Genomic DNA, 13685 nt, shown 5'->3' on the forward strand with positions numbered 1-13685 from the left:
ATGTATTTGTTGATAAAAATCTGGTTATCAACATTTTCGAAAACTAAAATAAAAAATATCAAATTTCATCATCCGAACGTCGTTGGAACATATGCAATTGAGATTTCGTTGGAATCCTTATAAAATTATCTTTAATTTGATATATTTTTTGCAAAAAAATAATTTAAATCGATAAAGTTACGTAAATTTAAAATTTTAAGATGATTTTAATGAGGGAGAATTGACATTAATACCCTTTAATTTTATTTAATAATTTTCTTAATTAAAAATATAATTCATGTGCCATTATTTCAACCACTAGATTTCCTAATCTAATAGCTAAGATTTGATCTTAATTTGGAATTGCTAATTAGTTAACAATTGATCACTTCCCGGTGTTAGTATATATATTTATATAATGTTATCCAACTTTTATATGCATAAACTTTCCATATAATAAACGGTGTACATTTATATTTGGAGTGTTTCCATATTTTATATATTTAGTTGGAATTGAGATTATATATATAAATTTTCATTTGTTAAATGTTTATGGGACCGTAACATACTCCAAGAGTACTAAATAGGATTGCCACCTTAGTACTCATTCAACATAAAAAATTTTCTCGACCTCGTAACCAACCAATTTGGTCGATTAATTTTAATTTTGATTCTTCAATTAATGAACGGTATTCTCATACCAAAATAGTTGAATCCAAACAAATTTACAAAATTTTAAAAATCACTAATTTAATTACGCAGAATCTTGTCCAAAACAAGATATTGTATCAAATTTGGTGCTACAAGAAATAAAATAAAATAAAATAATCAATTAATATTTTACTCATTTGCTCGCTTTACGATCTCTAGCATATGTAGTTTAATTTATCTTATTAAAAAAACACTATACTTTACAGCACCATTTCCAATGACATTATTTGTTTTGCATTTATATTATGAATTTTATTTACCCATTATTAATAAAAAAAAATTGCTCACTTCCACGGCAATTAGCTACTGCCGGCGTCTTATTATTTATAACTCTTCTTCCATTCCATAAAATTCCCTAATTTAAGAGATTCGCTGCATATTTTTATCAGTATATACACATGAATGTATGAAGATGTGATTATAAATCTTCTGTTTATGTGATTCGTTTGGGTATTCATTCGCTCTAGGTCATCGTCATCTGCGATTAACGCCGAATCCAGCTAAGGTGCTTTTTTGAATAATAAGTTTATCTGTGATTCAAGTAGTCCTACATCTCTTAGATTCACTGTAATCACTGTAATTCATTTTTATTAGGAGCTCCGTTTAGAATTTTTCACTTTGTATATACCATTTCATCACAGTATTTTTGGATTCTGCAAGCTGACTGCATCTCATGTTTGACTAGAATTTGACGCACAGTCCTAGTTAAATCGGAATCTGGATTCCGTTTTGATGCTTTTCATGTTTGAGATCTGGATGATTTTTGCAATATACTGTAGTTTATATTTTCTTATACAAGTGGGCTAATTTTTATTTTCTCTGAGTTTATTAGATTATAAACATCTTATGCAAGAGGAAATATGTTAATTTGTAGTATAAAGCTATTCTCTCATTGTAAATTGGGCGGCCCAAAATTATACATTGAAGATCTGTGGCTTGGCATAGATAAACATATTATTCAACTGGATTGCTCCCAGACATAGATTAACATAGTATCTAACGGGGTAAACAGTTCATGTATTCATCTCTGTTATATTCGTGATTATTTGTGTTTGTTTCCCTCTCCGAACATTGGTAATACAAGTTGAAATGTTGTAAGCCAAATTTTGTGATGTTTGTGAAATGTTGTTTTCATCCATAAACATGAATTCTTGAATATACAAATATTCCTGTTTTGATGATTTCTCTGTCAACGGAGTTGTGGATTTGTTTGCTAGAGAGTTGGTGGACAGTTAAATAGTTGTACAAAATTATCCATGCCTATGGTGGTTTGTAAGAGTATGTTTGTATAAAACTTTGTGTTTCTAACTTTCTTGTTACAAGACTTGTATAGATGGGTGACGTAGCTAAAGATCTTGCCGCTGGTACCATTGGAGGGGCAGCACAATTGGTATGCGGACATCCATTCGATACCATTAAGGTCAAGCTCCAAAGTCAGCCCGTTCCCCTTCCTGGACAGCTGCCGAAATATGCTGGTGCTATAGATGCTGTAAAAAAAACAATAGCTGCTGAAGGTGCGGGGGGTCTGTACAAGGGCATGGGAGCCCCTCTTGCCACTGTGGCAGCCCTTAATGCAGTGCTGTTTACAGTCCGAGGTCAGATGGAAGTGTTGCTGAGGTCTGAACCCGGTGCTCCTCTCACAGTGAACCAGCAGATCGTTTGTGGGGCTGGAGCTGGAGTTGCTGTTTCCCTTCTCGCCTGCCCTACTGAATTGATCAAATGCAGGTCAGTTTTCAGCTGCAAGACTGGTTTAGATTAGTGTGATATACTAAACTCCTTTGTTATGCAGTTGTTTTCAACAAACTGCTGTTTCATCAGTAAAAGTTTTGTTAAAGAAAGATAAAGTTACATATGGGGTAGAACTCGTACCGTGTGACCTAATGCTTAGATGCCCAGTTCATCTTTTCCCTGAGCTTGGATCACTAACCAGTGGTTAAATAGCATATCATTATGTGACTGAATCAGCTCTGATGGAAGTAAAATGATAATGTGTAATAAATCTATGGAATGTTCAGTTATGGAGAATGTACAAGAGTTAGACAGGTGAACTAATTTTTTATTATTAGTTTAATGTCTATACACGAAATCATAGTGTTCTCTGATGCAGACTACAAGCCCAGAGCGCACTAGCAACTGTTGGCGCAGGAGCAACTGCTCCGAAGTATGGTGGCCCAATGGATGTTGCGAGACAAGTCCTTAAGTCAGAAGGAGGCGCGAGGGGCTTGTTCAAGGGCTTGGTTCCTACGATGGCACGAGAGATACCAGGCAATGCTGCCATGTTTGGCGTGTATGAAGGACTGAAGCAGTATATGGCTGGTGGGAGAGACACTTCGGGTCTGGGAAGGGGCCCGCTGATGCTGGCCGGAGGTCTAGCCGGAGGCGCGTTCTGGCTCGCTGTGTACCCAACGGATGTTGTGAAGAGCAGTATTCAGGTGGATGACTATAAGAATCCCAAGTTTTCAGGCTCCATTGATGCATTCAAAAAGATCTTGAAGACTGAAGGAGTTAAAGGCCTGTACAAGGGGTTCGGGCCAGCCATGGCCCGCAGCGTTCCTGCAAATGCAGCATGCTTCTTGGCGTATGAAGTTACCAGGTCTAGCTTAGGATGATTTGATGTCTTCTTAGAGATTTGATACCCATTTTATCGATTTAAAACTCAAAATGAGATCATTTTTTGCACTTTTGACTGTTGTCTGAACCCTCTTTGGTATATCTTACCATTAAAGATCGTATAAGGACAAACCATTAAATTTCTCAAAGTTAGTCTCATTTTCCTATTTTTGAAATCTTTTTCATTATACATGAGTAATAAGGTGAGTCTCACTATCCATTAATATCATTTCAATTTTTTTCTCTTTCTTTCATGCCATCCCTTAACTAGTTCAGGCAGGTGAACTGTCTAAAGGGCCTCCCGGTGTGGAGGGAGGCACCGGTTCCAACAGGCCACGCGCTGCCCCCCATGTCGCATGCTGTGGTGGGACTGTGACGCCTTGCGAGTTGACGCCGTTTCTAATTTTGATTTTTATTAAATCAAGAAAAAAAATAAAAATAATAAATTTTTTCACTTTCCTAAATTTTACTATTTTTCCCCTTTTTTATTTTTTTTTCTTTTGCAATTCATCCCAAAATCATCTATAAATATTCCATTCATCACCATTTTATTTCACATAAAAAAAAAGAAGCTATTTCTCACTCATTCTTCTCTCTAAAAATATTCATTTGCATTCTCAATCCAATTATGGTTGATCCGGAAGAAATTGTTCGGTTGATTGCGCAAGCGAAGTGCGAACAACAATAGTCAATAGTATCATTTGCCCGCCAAGAACAACAATTGGACGAAGGGAATACTATTTTATGCAGATTGTATTTTTATCTAGAATAGTTTTACCCATAAAATAAAGAAAATAATAAAAAAAATTATGAACCTCTTGATGCAATTTTACCATATGAATAAAATTAAAATAAAATACTACTCCCTCCGTCTACGAATAAGAATCCTGTTTTTCCATTTTAGTCCGTCCGCGAATAGGAATCTCGGTTCATAATTATCATAAATAGTAAATAGGCCTCACATCCCACCAACCCATTCCACTCACATATCATTTAAAACTAATATATATAAGTGAGACTCCTATTCCACTAACTTTCTTCCATCCACTTTTCTTAATATTTATTAAAATCCGTGGCGGAATGGAATGAGACTCCTATTTGCGGACGGATGGAGTAAGTCTTTGTCTATTTATAGTAAAAAAATTATAAGTACTCCTGTTCAATAAAAGTCTATTTTTTCGGAAATAATATCTCAATCAATTTTTATTATTTATTAATTAATTTTGCGTCAAAACTCACATTTTTCAGAAATAATATAAATCAATTTTTATTTTTTATTAATTAATTTTGCGTCAAACTCAGGTAGCCGAAATGCATCATCTATTTTTCTCTGTTACATGCACAAAATAAGCCAAATAAAATTTCAAAAAAAAACTTATCCTTTCCATTTAATTGGAAAAGAAAAACATTTATCCGACATGTCGTCTCCGTGATGTGCAGCTGATCCCGACTTGTCACTCGCTGTGCCCCTTTCTCTCTCTATTCTTCATCTCTTTTACCACCGTTTTCTCTCTCTCTCTCTCTCTCTCTCCACACCCAGCTAGCTTCAATGGCGACCCAAGAACTCAACATATCTCCTTCGCTCCCTCCATATCCCCAGGTCACAACAATAAATTGCCCTCTTTCATGTTTTACAAATTCTCTATTGTCGTTTTCATTTCGCATTTTCTGTGTTCCAAACTGATGATTCTCTTAGCCGTTTACTCTTTCCTGCTGGTGCATGCGATTTTCAAAATTTGTTCGCTTTGTGTTGAAGAATTGTAACAACCTTTTGCATTTGTTTCGGAAACCCTTTTGCGAAACCCTCATTAATTTCTTTTAGTAGCTATTAACGTGTGTATTTGTCGCATGCAATTTTTATTTTTTTTCTTCCATTTGTTTATAGATCCTAGAATTTTACTGTAACACAGCCATAAATTCATTGTTATTTCCAAAAATTGAGTCTTGATGGTAGTTTGAGTGGAATTGCACTTCTATAAAAGAGTTAAAAATCATAATTTTTTAAAAAAGTTTGCCTCTTTCCAGTTTTCTCAGCTGTATTTTGCTCTCAGATGATTATGGAGGCAATTGATGCACTGAAACAAGTGGAGGGTGCTAACAAGTCATCGATCTCCAAGTACATGGAATCCAAGTACGGCGAAATGCCTCCGGGGCATGCTGAGTTGTTATCGAATCACTTGACTAGAATGAAGGACATTGGGGAGCTTCTGTTCATCAAGAACAACTATCTTAAGCCCGGTCCGGATGCACCTCTCAAGCGTGGTAGAGGCCGACCCCCGAAGCCAAAGGAGTCCCTTCCCCCGGGCGCCACCCCCGCTTCTCCTAGGCCTAGGGGTCGGCCGAGGAAGGACCCTAATGCACCACCTGCCCCCAAGAAGCCCAAGCCCCCATCAGCTGCCCCGAGCATCTCCAAGACTGGCAGGCCTAGGGGAAGGCCGAGGAAGGTGAATCCGCAGCCATTTCAGACTGGTGTTGAGGCCTGAGATGGTGGCTCTTGTTTATCTTAGAGGTGAATTGTGCTTTTTAACTTTTAGTGTTCGTGTGTAGTGTAGCCCGATGTATATTTGCTTAGCGATTGTCTCGGTCCGCTAGAACTTGCTGTTTCGATAGTGTTCACTTGAATTTCTGGTGTTGTGTGTACTGTTACATTTACGTCACATGCATTCTCCGACAACCGTTGGCTTTGCATGTGGATCCTCTGAGTAACCATGAAGTAGTTCAATTTCTCTTGCAAAGGTGGGCCATTCTAGGAAATTTACTGCTGTTGATTCTTTGCTGGGAATTTGTTGATTATTGCCATGTAGGTGTGGTCCTTCTTTGAATTTGGTTAAGTATGCAACATTGGCATATATCTAGTGTGTGATATGTGTATTATGTGAATGCCTAAGTAGATATTGTGATATGTGATTTGGGTATATATGCTAATGTACCATAGTGTGATTCACTGATTCGACATCGGATTATGGTTCTCAACCAATTTGAATGGCTGTGATGAGGAAGCGAAGCTAATCTGCAGCTAATAGTGAAGGGTCAAAGATCTCGGATTGTTAGGTACGACACTTGTGTGGTGCTAGTTTTCTTGGACATAAGATGCTTGATCATTTATCCTTAGATTGTGGCACATATGCAATCAATCATGTCCTTATCTAGAAGACTTAGGCCCACCATAGAATCTTGATCTGTCAACACTTTGCTGTGTGAGTAGTGGTGAAAAATGAAATACAACTTTAGAAGCCTTAGGCCAGTGCCCTTTTTAGCCTGTTTGATTTGATTATGTTCTTGTGAATTAGATTTGAGTGTCATTGATAAGGAAGTGTGCATAGATGCAGCATCATTCTCTGTGTGTGTGTGTGTGGGTGGGTGTGTTCGGATTGGTGGGGACGCCGTCGCCCACTAATCTAATGTCTACCAGTTGTGGACCAGATGCATCTCTATGTCCCTGTTATTGCCATTCAATGACATGGGGACAATGATAACACAGTAGCTGTACACAAAATCTTGCAAATTTAGTTATGAAATGCAATCCGTTAATGTCTTGGAATTGTTCTTTCTTAAATCTGATTAGAGGTTGCAAAATGCAATAATTTCTTTATCTTTTCATGTAATTACAGTGATGATTGGTTCTCTTGATTGCGATATGGTTGCTGTTAGAAATTTAACACACAATCACAATCACAATCACAATCATCTACTCCTTATCATCAAACCAAAAAGATACATAATCTCTGAATACTTATGTTACTATATCAGCATTGGCACACCAGCTGTTACAACATTAGCAACCACATCCAGTGAAAAATTGCACGAGGCCAATAACTTTCTACAACTCCTCAAACTGTAATACGAACCCACAATGGCATCGTTTTATTTGCATCAGACCATCGCTGGTTGCCTGCTCTTCCACTACAAACTCGTGCTCGTGGTCTTCTGTGGGTGTCAGGGGTGAAACATCGTGTTTCTCCTCGGGTGTCTTCACTTGTCGTATTGGAGATGCCTTCCTTTTCTGGGTAGCTGTTGCTGTAGCTGTTTTAGGGCATTTATCACTCGGTTTTGGGATCTCATCGATGGACTGCGATGATGCTCCTCCATCTCCGTAGAGAGTGTTCAATCTCTGTCGCGTAATGATGGAGGAAAGAAGCTGATACCACCTCGATAGCGCTTGTGCCTCTTTCCTTCTCTTCTCATCGGCCTCTCTTCTCTCTTCTTCTTCTGCATATGCCTGGCATTTAAACAAACTTCCCATCAAATGCAGCAAACAGTTGCTACAATCAAACGCTGAGACAATGCAGACGACAGATGAGGCATGTGTGCAGGTGATGAAGACAGATTTTTTACAGCCAGTTCAATCAAATTAACAAAAGTGGATAGTGTGCACTCACCGCTAGAACAGCATCCTTGAACTCCTCACAAACCACGATACCCTCGAATGAAGGAACACACCTGCCATTTCTGAACTCGAATCCAACCATAGCAGAAGCATAGTCAATATCTAGCCTTTTTGCAACCTGCGCCACCCTTGGCAAGCGCAGATGGACTGTACCCGGTGGGAGGCATTTCTCAGACCAGACATCCACTCGACCACGCTCATTCTAGAAATTGAAGTTGAGAAATAAGCCCTAACAACCAATCTGATTACTGAGGGAAAACAATAAGGATAAAATACAAATACTGCAATTTCATTTAAGCAGGTTAAACTTGCAGGACAAATTTTGCAACTGAGATCACTGTTAATTGCAGTTTGACCATGAATTTCATACAAGCAAGTCAAATATTGAAAAATGATTGAATCTAAAAACATATGTAAAGGGGCGCCACGGTCTAAATGCTTAGCATAACTTCAAAACAGAAAAACAAATTGACCTTTGGCACAATCCCATTAACAGCTCGAGGAATACACAGTGGTTCAGTCTGCCACTTCCCGTAAAGAGCGGTAGTAGTCTCTAGATGATCCACAGCTGCATAGTTATTATCATCCAGAGCTTCTTCTTTGATAGACTTTAAAGAGCGATTAAGTACCTAATTGAAATGGAAAAAAATGTAAATTTCATAAACTTCTCGTGCTGATCAAACTGAGAGATTATCTAACATGAAACTCCCTAAAACGTCGAACCTTAGCAGGAACTTCACCAGCCTTCACTTGCAGCGCTTCGCGCAGCCATCTATCCTTAGTATGAAGAGTTTGGACACAAGCGCGTGGATATACAGCATGGCCAGAAATAAACCCCAAGACAGGCCTCTTGGGGTGTAAAATTTCATGCTTCTTAAGCCATCTTTCAATCACATACAAGGGATGAGTTCTGTAAGCCTGAATATTTCAAAGAATCTTACTAGATAAATAGCAATACAGATTATGATAACTTGAGTAAAACTGAATATAAATGATGAAAAGCCTATCATACTTGTTGATTGGTAGGAAGGGGTTCGGTAAGTGCTCTAGTTTCTAGTTCCATGTCTTCTAGGGAGCTCCGGTTAGACGGACATTTGTTCTTCATAGGCGACGTTGAAACTTTTACGTCACATAGCTCTCTGGATGTTCCAACTATTCCGTCTGGATGAGGTAGGCTTCCATGATCTGCATTTGCTACTCGAGAAGACTCGACCTTCTCAAGTCCTGAGGCTTCAGATTCCAAATTGCTGATACCAGCAGTAGCTGCTGACTCCAACTCCTTTAAAGGTGCCAACACTGCATCCCACCAGGTTGAGCTGATTCTGCGAGATGCTACCTTGTACCATTTTGTGCAATACCTGCAACAATATCTTCTTATCAAGTTAAAATAATTTAGGAGGGGACAAATAATGCAACAGAGGAGATGTAACTAAAATACCAAAGCAACAAAAACATGAAAGATTTTGGACCTGCGGGTCACATCCTTAGCACCATTTCCAGCAAAAGCAACCACATATCTCAAAGATTTTCTGCATGCAGCAGCTGCAGCTTCTACTTTATCCTCTCCATCTATAACTGCATTGATGGCATCAACATGCACCCATTTCCCTGTCAAGTTTTCTCCACTGCAGAAAACTTCCGCCCAATAAAGTGGGGCTCCTACCTTTTTCGATCCAATAGCTGTAGATATTCCACTCGAGGATGTTTCAGGTTCATCTTTTATAATTTTTTTCATCCTTTTAGGAGGCGGAGTGAGAATCGCAGATGTACTGGATGGTTCTACCACAGTAGACGCCTCAGCATCACTGGTAGAACTTCCAATTGCTGTAGCTGCAAGTGCCATTTTCAGCTGCATCTCAAATTCCAGATCTCCTTTCCTTTTCAATTTCTCATTCTTCACGGGGCACTGTTCAGAAGTATCAGTTGTGGTCTCAGATACTGACAACTCTGACACATTCTCTTTAGGCTTATCGGTACTTGAAGCATCTTGAGGTTGGATTCCACCCTTTCTTGATTTATTAGCCTTCCGCCTGCCAGAACCACTCCCAGCAGTCTGACTGCAGTTCGGCCCAACATCAGGAGACGATTTGACAGTAGAAGCAGAAGAATTGCTGGGTCCAGCAACCATTGGAGTTGCAGAGTTAAATACATTTCTCTCCCTCTTGCTACCAAATTCCAACTGATGCTCTGATTTGTCAGCACCATGCTTCAAGGAGACCACATCCAAAATAGAGACAAACCTGAAATATGAAGATTAAGAAGAAACTGATTATAGCACTCTAGAAGCATAATTCCTTTGCATACTAGCACCATTTTATCTAGAACAAGCAATGATCCATTGGAGTATAACATAAAAGAGTGGACACTGCCAAACTGTATTCAAATAGGCATGAGAGGTCATGGACTAAACCAAAAAGTGAGGAAATTAGATAACTGATCCTTCTAGTAAAGACTATTCATAATATCATCATTAAATTTTAAGCAAGAAGGCAAACAAGAAGTAAAATCAGAAACATTAGGGCAGAAAAAGGTGAGCAGGTCCACTCTCATCAAAATGGACTGCAGTCAGAAACCGAAGCAGTCAGTTCTTCATGTCAGCAAAATTCTATACCTAGTGGTCAGATTCAGGGCCCTAAAAAGTGCCACGGATAACGCTGTAACCTGCAGAAGAAATAACCCATGAAAGCCTTCAGTTAGGATACAATCTAATACATCCCATTTTAATGCATGTGCCACCCACTCTAGAAATAACCCATGAAAGACTTTGGTTTTGATACTAAGTATTCCATCCTTCAGGAATATCAATATAAACTAAAAATAGAGTGAAACAAAGAACTGAAACGTCATGTGTTGTATTTTCAAGAACATCGCCACCATCCTTGTGAATGTTTGTATGGAAAAGGTAAAGCGATGACAACCTAATGATGCTTTCACTATCTAAAGCAAATCTGGACATTATCTGAATCCTAGAGCATTAAAACTTGTTTCATTTTTTTAATTTGGATCATAGACAGACTCAAATCCCGACCGCATAAGCCCCTAAGCATCCCTTCAATGTTACATTTTATCCAAACATGTGATAGCAAAAAAATTCTGAAACATGATGGTAGACCATACCAGTTCTGGTGTCCCCTCTTGGCTTTCCAACGTGGATGTCATCGCTAAATCACATGATTTTTCATCCAAAGTTGTGCTTCTAACACGGAAATTGTTGTGGACCTATCACCAAAGCAGGGCCAAAAAAGTGAAGTCAAAACTCAATTATCAGTTTTGAAAAGGACAAAGAAATCACACAGCAAAGCTCATACCCAATCGACAAGGGGGGACAAACATCTAGCAGTAAGATTTGGCGCATCTGCTACCTTCATTAAATGTTTTGGAACAAGAGAAAGAAGGGAAGCCTGCCATGATAAAGAGATCTTGATCAAGGGAATTTTATACGTGTAACTCTATCTTGTTGATACCAAAAGACAACCGGAAAAATAAATAAAAATCATATCTTATAACATTTTGATAGTATAGGTGGGTGGTGCTGTGCCAAAGTATGTCTGGGTGTTATGAAGAGAAAGCTAATTACTTGAATGAGAGGGTCATTACAAGCACTATCAATCAACCTTCCCCTTCCCAGTAGGCAAAGCAAATGAGCTTTGTGCACAAGCTCAGCGAGTTCCTGTCACAAAACAAAATTTGTATCAGAATGCAGCCAGCAAAGTGCCCTCTCAGTAGTCATGAATGCTTAACAAAATAATGGAGTCGACCTTTTCTTCTGCAGTGGCTCGCCGGATGAGCTTCCGCTTTGCCGACCCAGGCAAAACATCAAACTCAACAGAAACTCCATTCACTAAATCCTCTGAAAATGTATGAAGCGAACCATCTTCCCATTCAGAACCATAATCCTCATCATCTGTTAGATGGTCAGATACACACTCCATTGCTTCACTACCGTGAGATTCAGGCTGAGGTGTATCATCTCCACCAGGTGTACCGATAAGTCCTCTCTCAAACTCCTCTGATCTTCTCTCCATCTGATAGATGTTTCAAGTGATCATAGAACACATAAAAACTTGTTAATTGAGTCAAGCTTTCCCTAACATCACAGAAAAGCTAACAAGTAGCAACATTTTTTATTTCCTTTTGATCACTGGTATCAAGAATTGGTTTTGTTTCTCACACATAAACAGTTTGATAATGTCAGATAGCATTCAACTGAAACACCAATAGTTATTAGAGGGTTTAGGGAAACAGGAATGATGAAGTAGGTGAAAAGGAAACAAGAAAAATGACGGAGCTCACCGGTGAAACAGGCTCACAGTGACGCAGATAACCGACATCCTCTTTGATAAACCCTTTCTTAACCCTTTTCAAAAGTTTTCCCACAGCATCTCTAGAAATATTAGGGAGAGTCTCTGATATGGCAGCAATACAATCAAGCATTAAAGTTGCACAAATAAAAAAGGAAACTTGAATTCATAATACATAGCAGTATTAGTTTAATGAACTGAATGCACAAACCATTATCATCAGTGCCGTCGCCCTGGTTTGCTTCGTGTTCATCTACACCATTGGAAAGTGAAAGAACGAGTGATTCGGAAAAGAATAAACTCCTCTAAACCTTATTAGTGCCGCTTCGCAATAAAATTCAGAAACGGTCTGTGTTGAAAAATGAGGGAATTACCTGGTGAATTCGGGCGCTTCGATTTGCTTCTGGTTCGCATTCTCGACCAGCGGTTTCGCGGTAGAAAATTGTACACCAAGCAGGAATTATTCTCAAAATATTGGTAAGGAATTTAGTGTTAGTTATTCACATTTTAAAACCTGCATCTAGATTATAAGTTCCAATTACTATAGCATCGTAATCCCTTCGTCCCTCTCTAAGTGGAACATTTCTATTTCACATAAAATTTTATATAGCGTTGTTTTGTAATTTAAGTGGAGTGATTAAAGTAAGAGAGAAAAAAATAGAGAGAATGATGTTTCTATTTTTAAAAGTGTGTATTTACAGTGAAACATTCCAAAAAGGAAAATGGTTCACTTAGAGTGAGACGGAGGGAGTAATTAAAATAGAATTAGCAATGGTTGTAACACAGTTGGCAGCATGTAGCTGTGGTGATCTTGAGGTCACGAGTTCAAACCCGAGACTTTCAGCCTTAATCCATAAACCAGATTGAGTCGGATTAGTCGGATTTCGCCAAAGGCGGTTTCGGTACACCTACGGTCAAACCAGAAAAAAAAAATTCGAAACCCAAGAGTATGGACGTGTGGTCGAGTGGTATGTGACTTGTTCATCTTTGACCAAATGATCAGAGGATCAATCCATGTCTTTGGGTAAGGAGAAACTTTATATCCTTGGGTCAGTTGTACCATCGTTCGAGATGCCTACAAATCAGTACTAGAAATAGTCACTAGACTCGTCGGTGGTTACGCTGCTAGGGTTTGAATCTCCTTGCACAGCGGAAGACTTGTACAAAACAAATAAATCGAACTTATAATCTATTTGACAGATTATGGGATAATCAATTTACATGTTAACACAGAATTGCATGCTAAAACGCAAATAATTCATGCTTAAAGAAAATAAATCTTAAAACATGAATCTACGGTTTAGGAATACCGATTTGATTCTCCAAAGAATAGTCGATTGCTTGCGCCTTCTCCACGATAATCTTCAATACTAGACCACATATTTTCTAATATGTTTCCGAACTCAAGTTATGATCTTTGGGTGGGCAATGCTTGTCAAAACCGAAAGGACTCGCTTAGAAAGAAGACAAAAATTCCTACTAGAAAAAGAAGGGAATTTCGAAATCTCCCAGTATGGGATTTTTGAAAATAATGAAGAATAATTATTATGTATCTGTCTAGTCTCCTTTATATAGAGTTATGATGGGTCAGATTAGGGAATCTATGGAGGTTTGGATGTATGTCACACCCAATTAGCTTTTATCTAATTAAATTGAACCCCAATTTAATATAAGCTTGAATTGGAATATTATTATTA

At 38.4% G+C, this 13685-nt stretch overlaps 3 protein-coding genes across 5 annotated transcripts; 2 read left to right on the plus strand and 1 right to left on the minus strand.

Moving 5' to 3' along the window:
- Nucleotides 1-998: 998 nt before the first annotated feature.
- LOC125188588 (mitochondrial carnitine/acylcarnitine carrier-like protein) lies at nt 999-3449 on the plus strand. Of its 2 annotated transcripts, none has more exons than XM_048085649.1 (3): nt 999-1195; nt 2014-2415; nt 2798-3449. In XM_048085649.1, the coding sequence occupies exons 2-3, from the start codon at nt 2024-2026 to the stop codon at nt 3297-3299; spliced, it is 894 nt and encodes a 297-aa protein (XP_047941606.1). In that variant the 5' UTR covers nt 999-1195; nt 2014-2023; the 3' UTR covers nt 3300-3449. The 2 variants fall into 2 exon arrangements, with proteins under 2 accessions (XP_047941606.1, XP_047941521.1); XM_048085564.1 differs by having other exon boundaries at nt 1000-1195; nt 2024-2415.
- A 1270-nt stretch (nt 3450-4719) lies between these two features.
- On the plus strand, nt 4720-6035 carry LOC125200954 (HMG-Y-related protein A-like). The gene is made up of 2 exons (XM_048098803.1): nt 4720-4900; nt 5352-6035. Exons 1-2 carry the CDS (start codon nt 4850-4852, stop codon nt 5781-5783), a joined length of 483 nt encoding a protein of 160 aa, XP_047954760.1. The 5' UTR covers nt 4720-4849; the 3' UTR covers nt 5784-6035.
- A 934-nt stretch (nt 6036-6969) lies between these two features.
- Nucleotides 6970-12464, minus strand: LOC125200951 (DNA repair protein RAD4). 2 transcript variants are annotated; one of them, XM_048098799.1, is made up of 14 exons: nt 12363-12464; nt 12200-12241; nt 11981-12093; nt 11446-11712; nt 11265-11357; nt 10996-11088; nt 10805-10906; nt 10299-10348; nt 9157-9927; nt 8700-9045; nt 8411-8605; nt 8161-8316; nt 7680-7889; nt 6970-7519 (listed from the first exon to the last, which is right to left on the minus strand). In XM_048098799.1, exons 1-14 carry the CDS (start codon nt 12400-12402, stop codon nt 7121-7123), a joined length of 2877 nt encoding a protein of 958 aa, XP_047954756.1. In that variant the 5' UTR covers nt 12403-12464; the 3' UTR covers nt 6970-7120. The 2 variants fall into 2 exon arrangements, with proteins under 2 accessions (XP_047954756.1, XP_047954757.1); XM_048098800.1 differs by lacking the exon at nt 6970-7519 and having other exon boundaries at nt 7779-7916.
- Nucleotides 12465-13685: the final 1221 nt, after the last annotated feature.

The sequence above is a fragment of the Salvia hispanica genome, chromosome 1 (assembly GCF_023119035.1).
Source record: "Salvia hispanica cultivar TCC Black 2014 chromosome 1, UniMelb_Shisp_WGS_1.0, whole genome shotgun sequence".
In the NCBI taxonomy this organism is placed as follows: Eukaryota; Viridiplantae; Streptophyta; class Magnoliopsida; order Lamiales; family Lamiaceae; genus Salvia; species Salvia hispanica.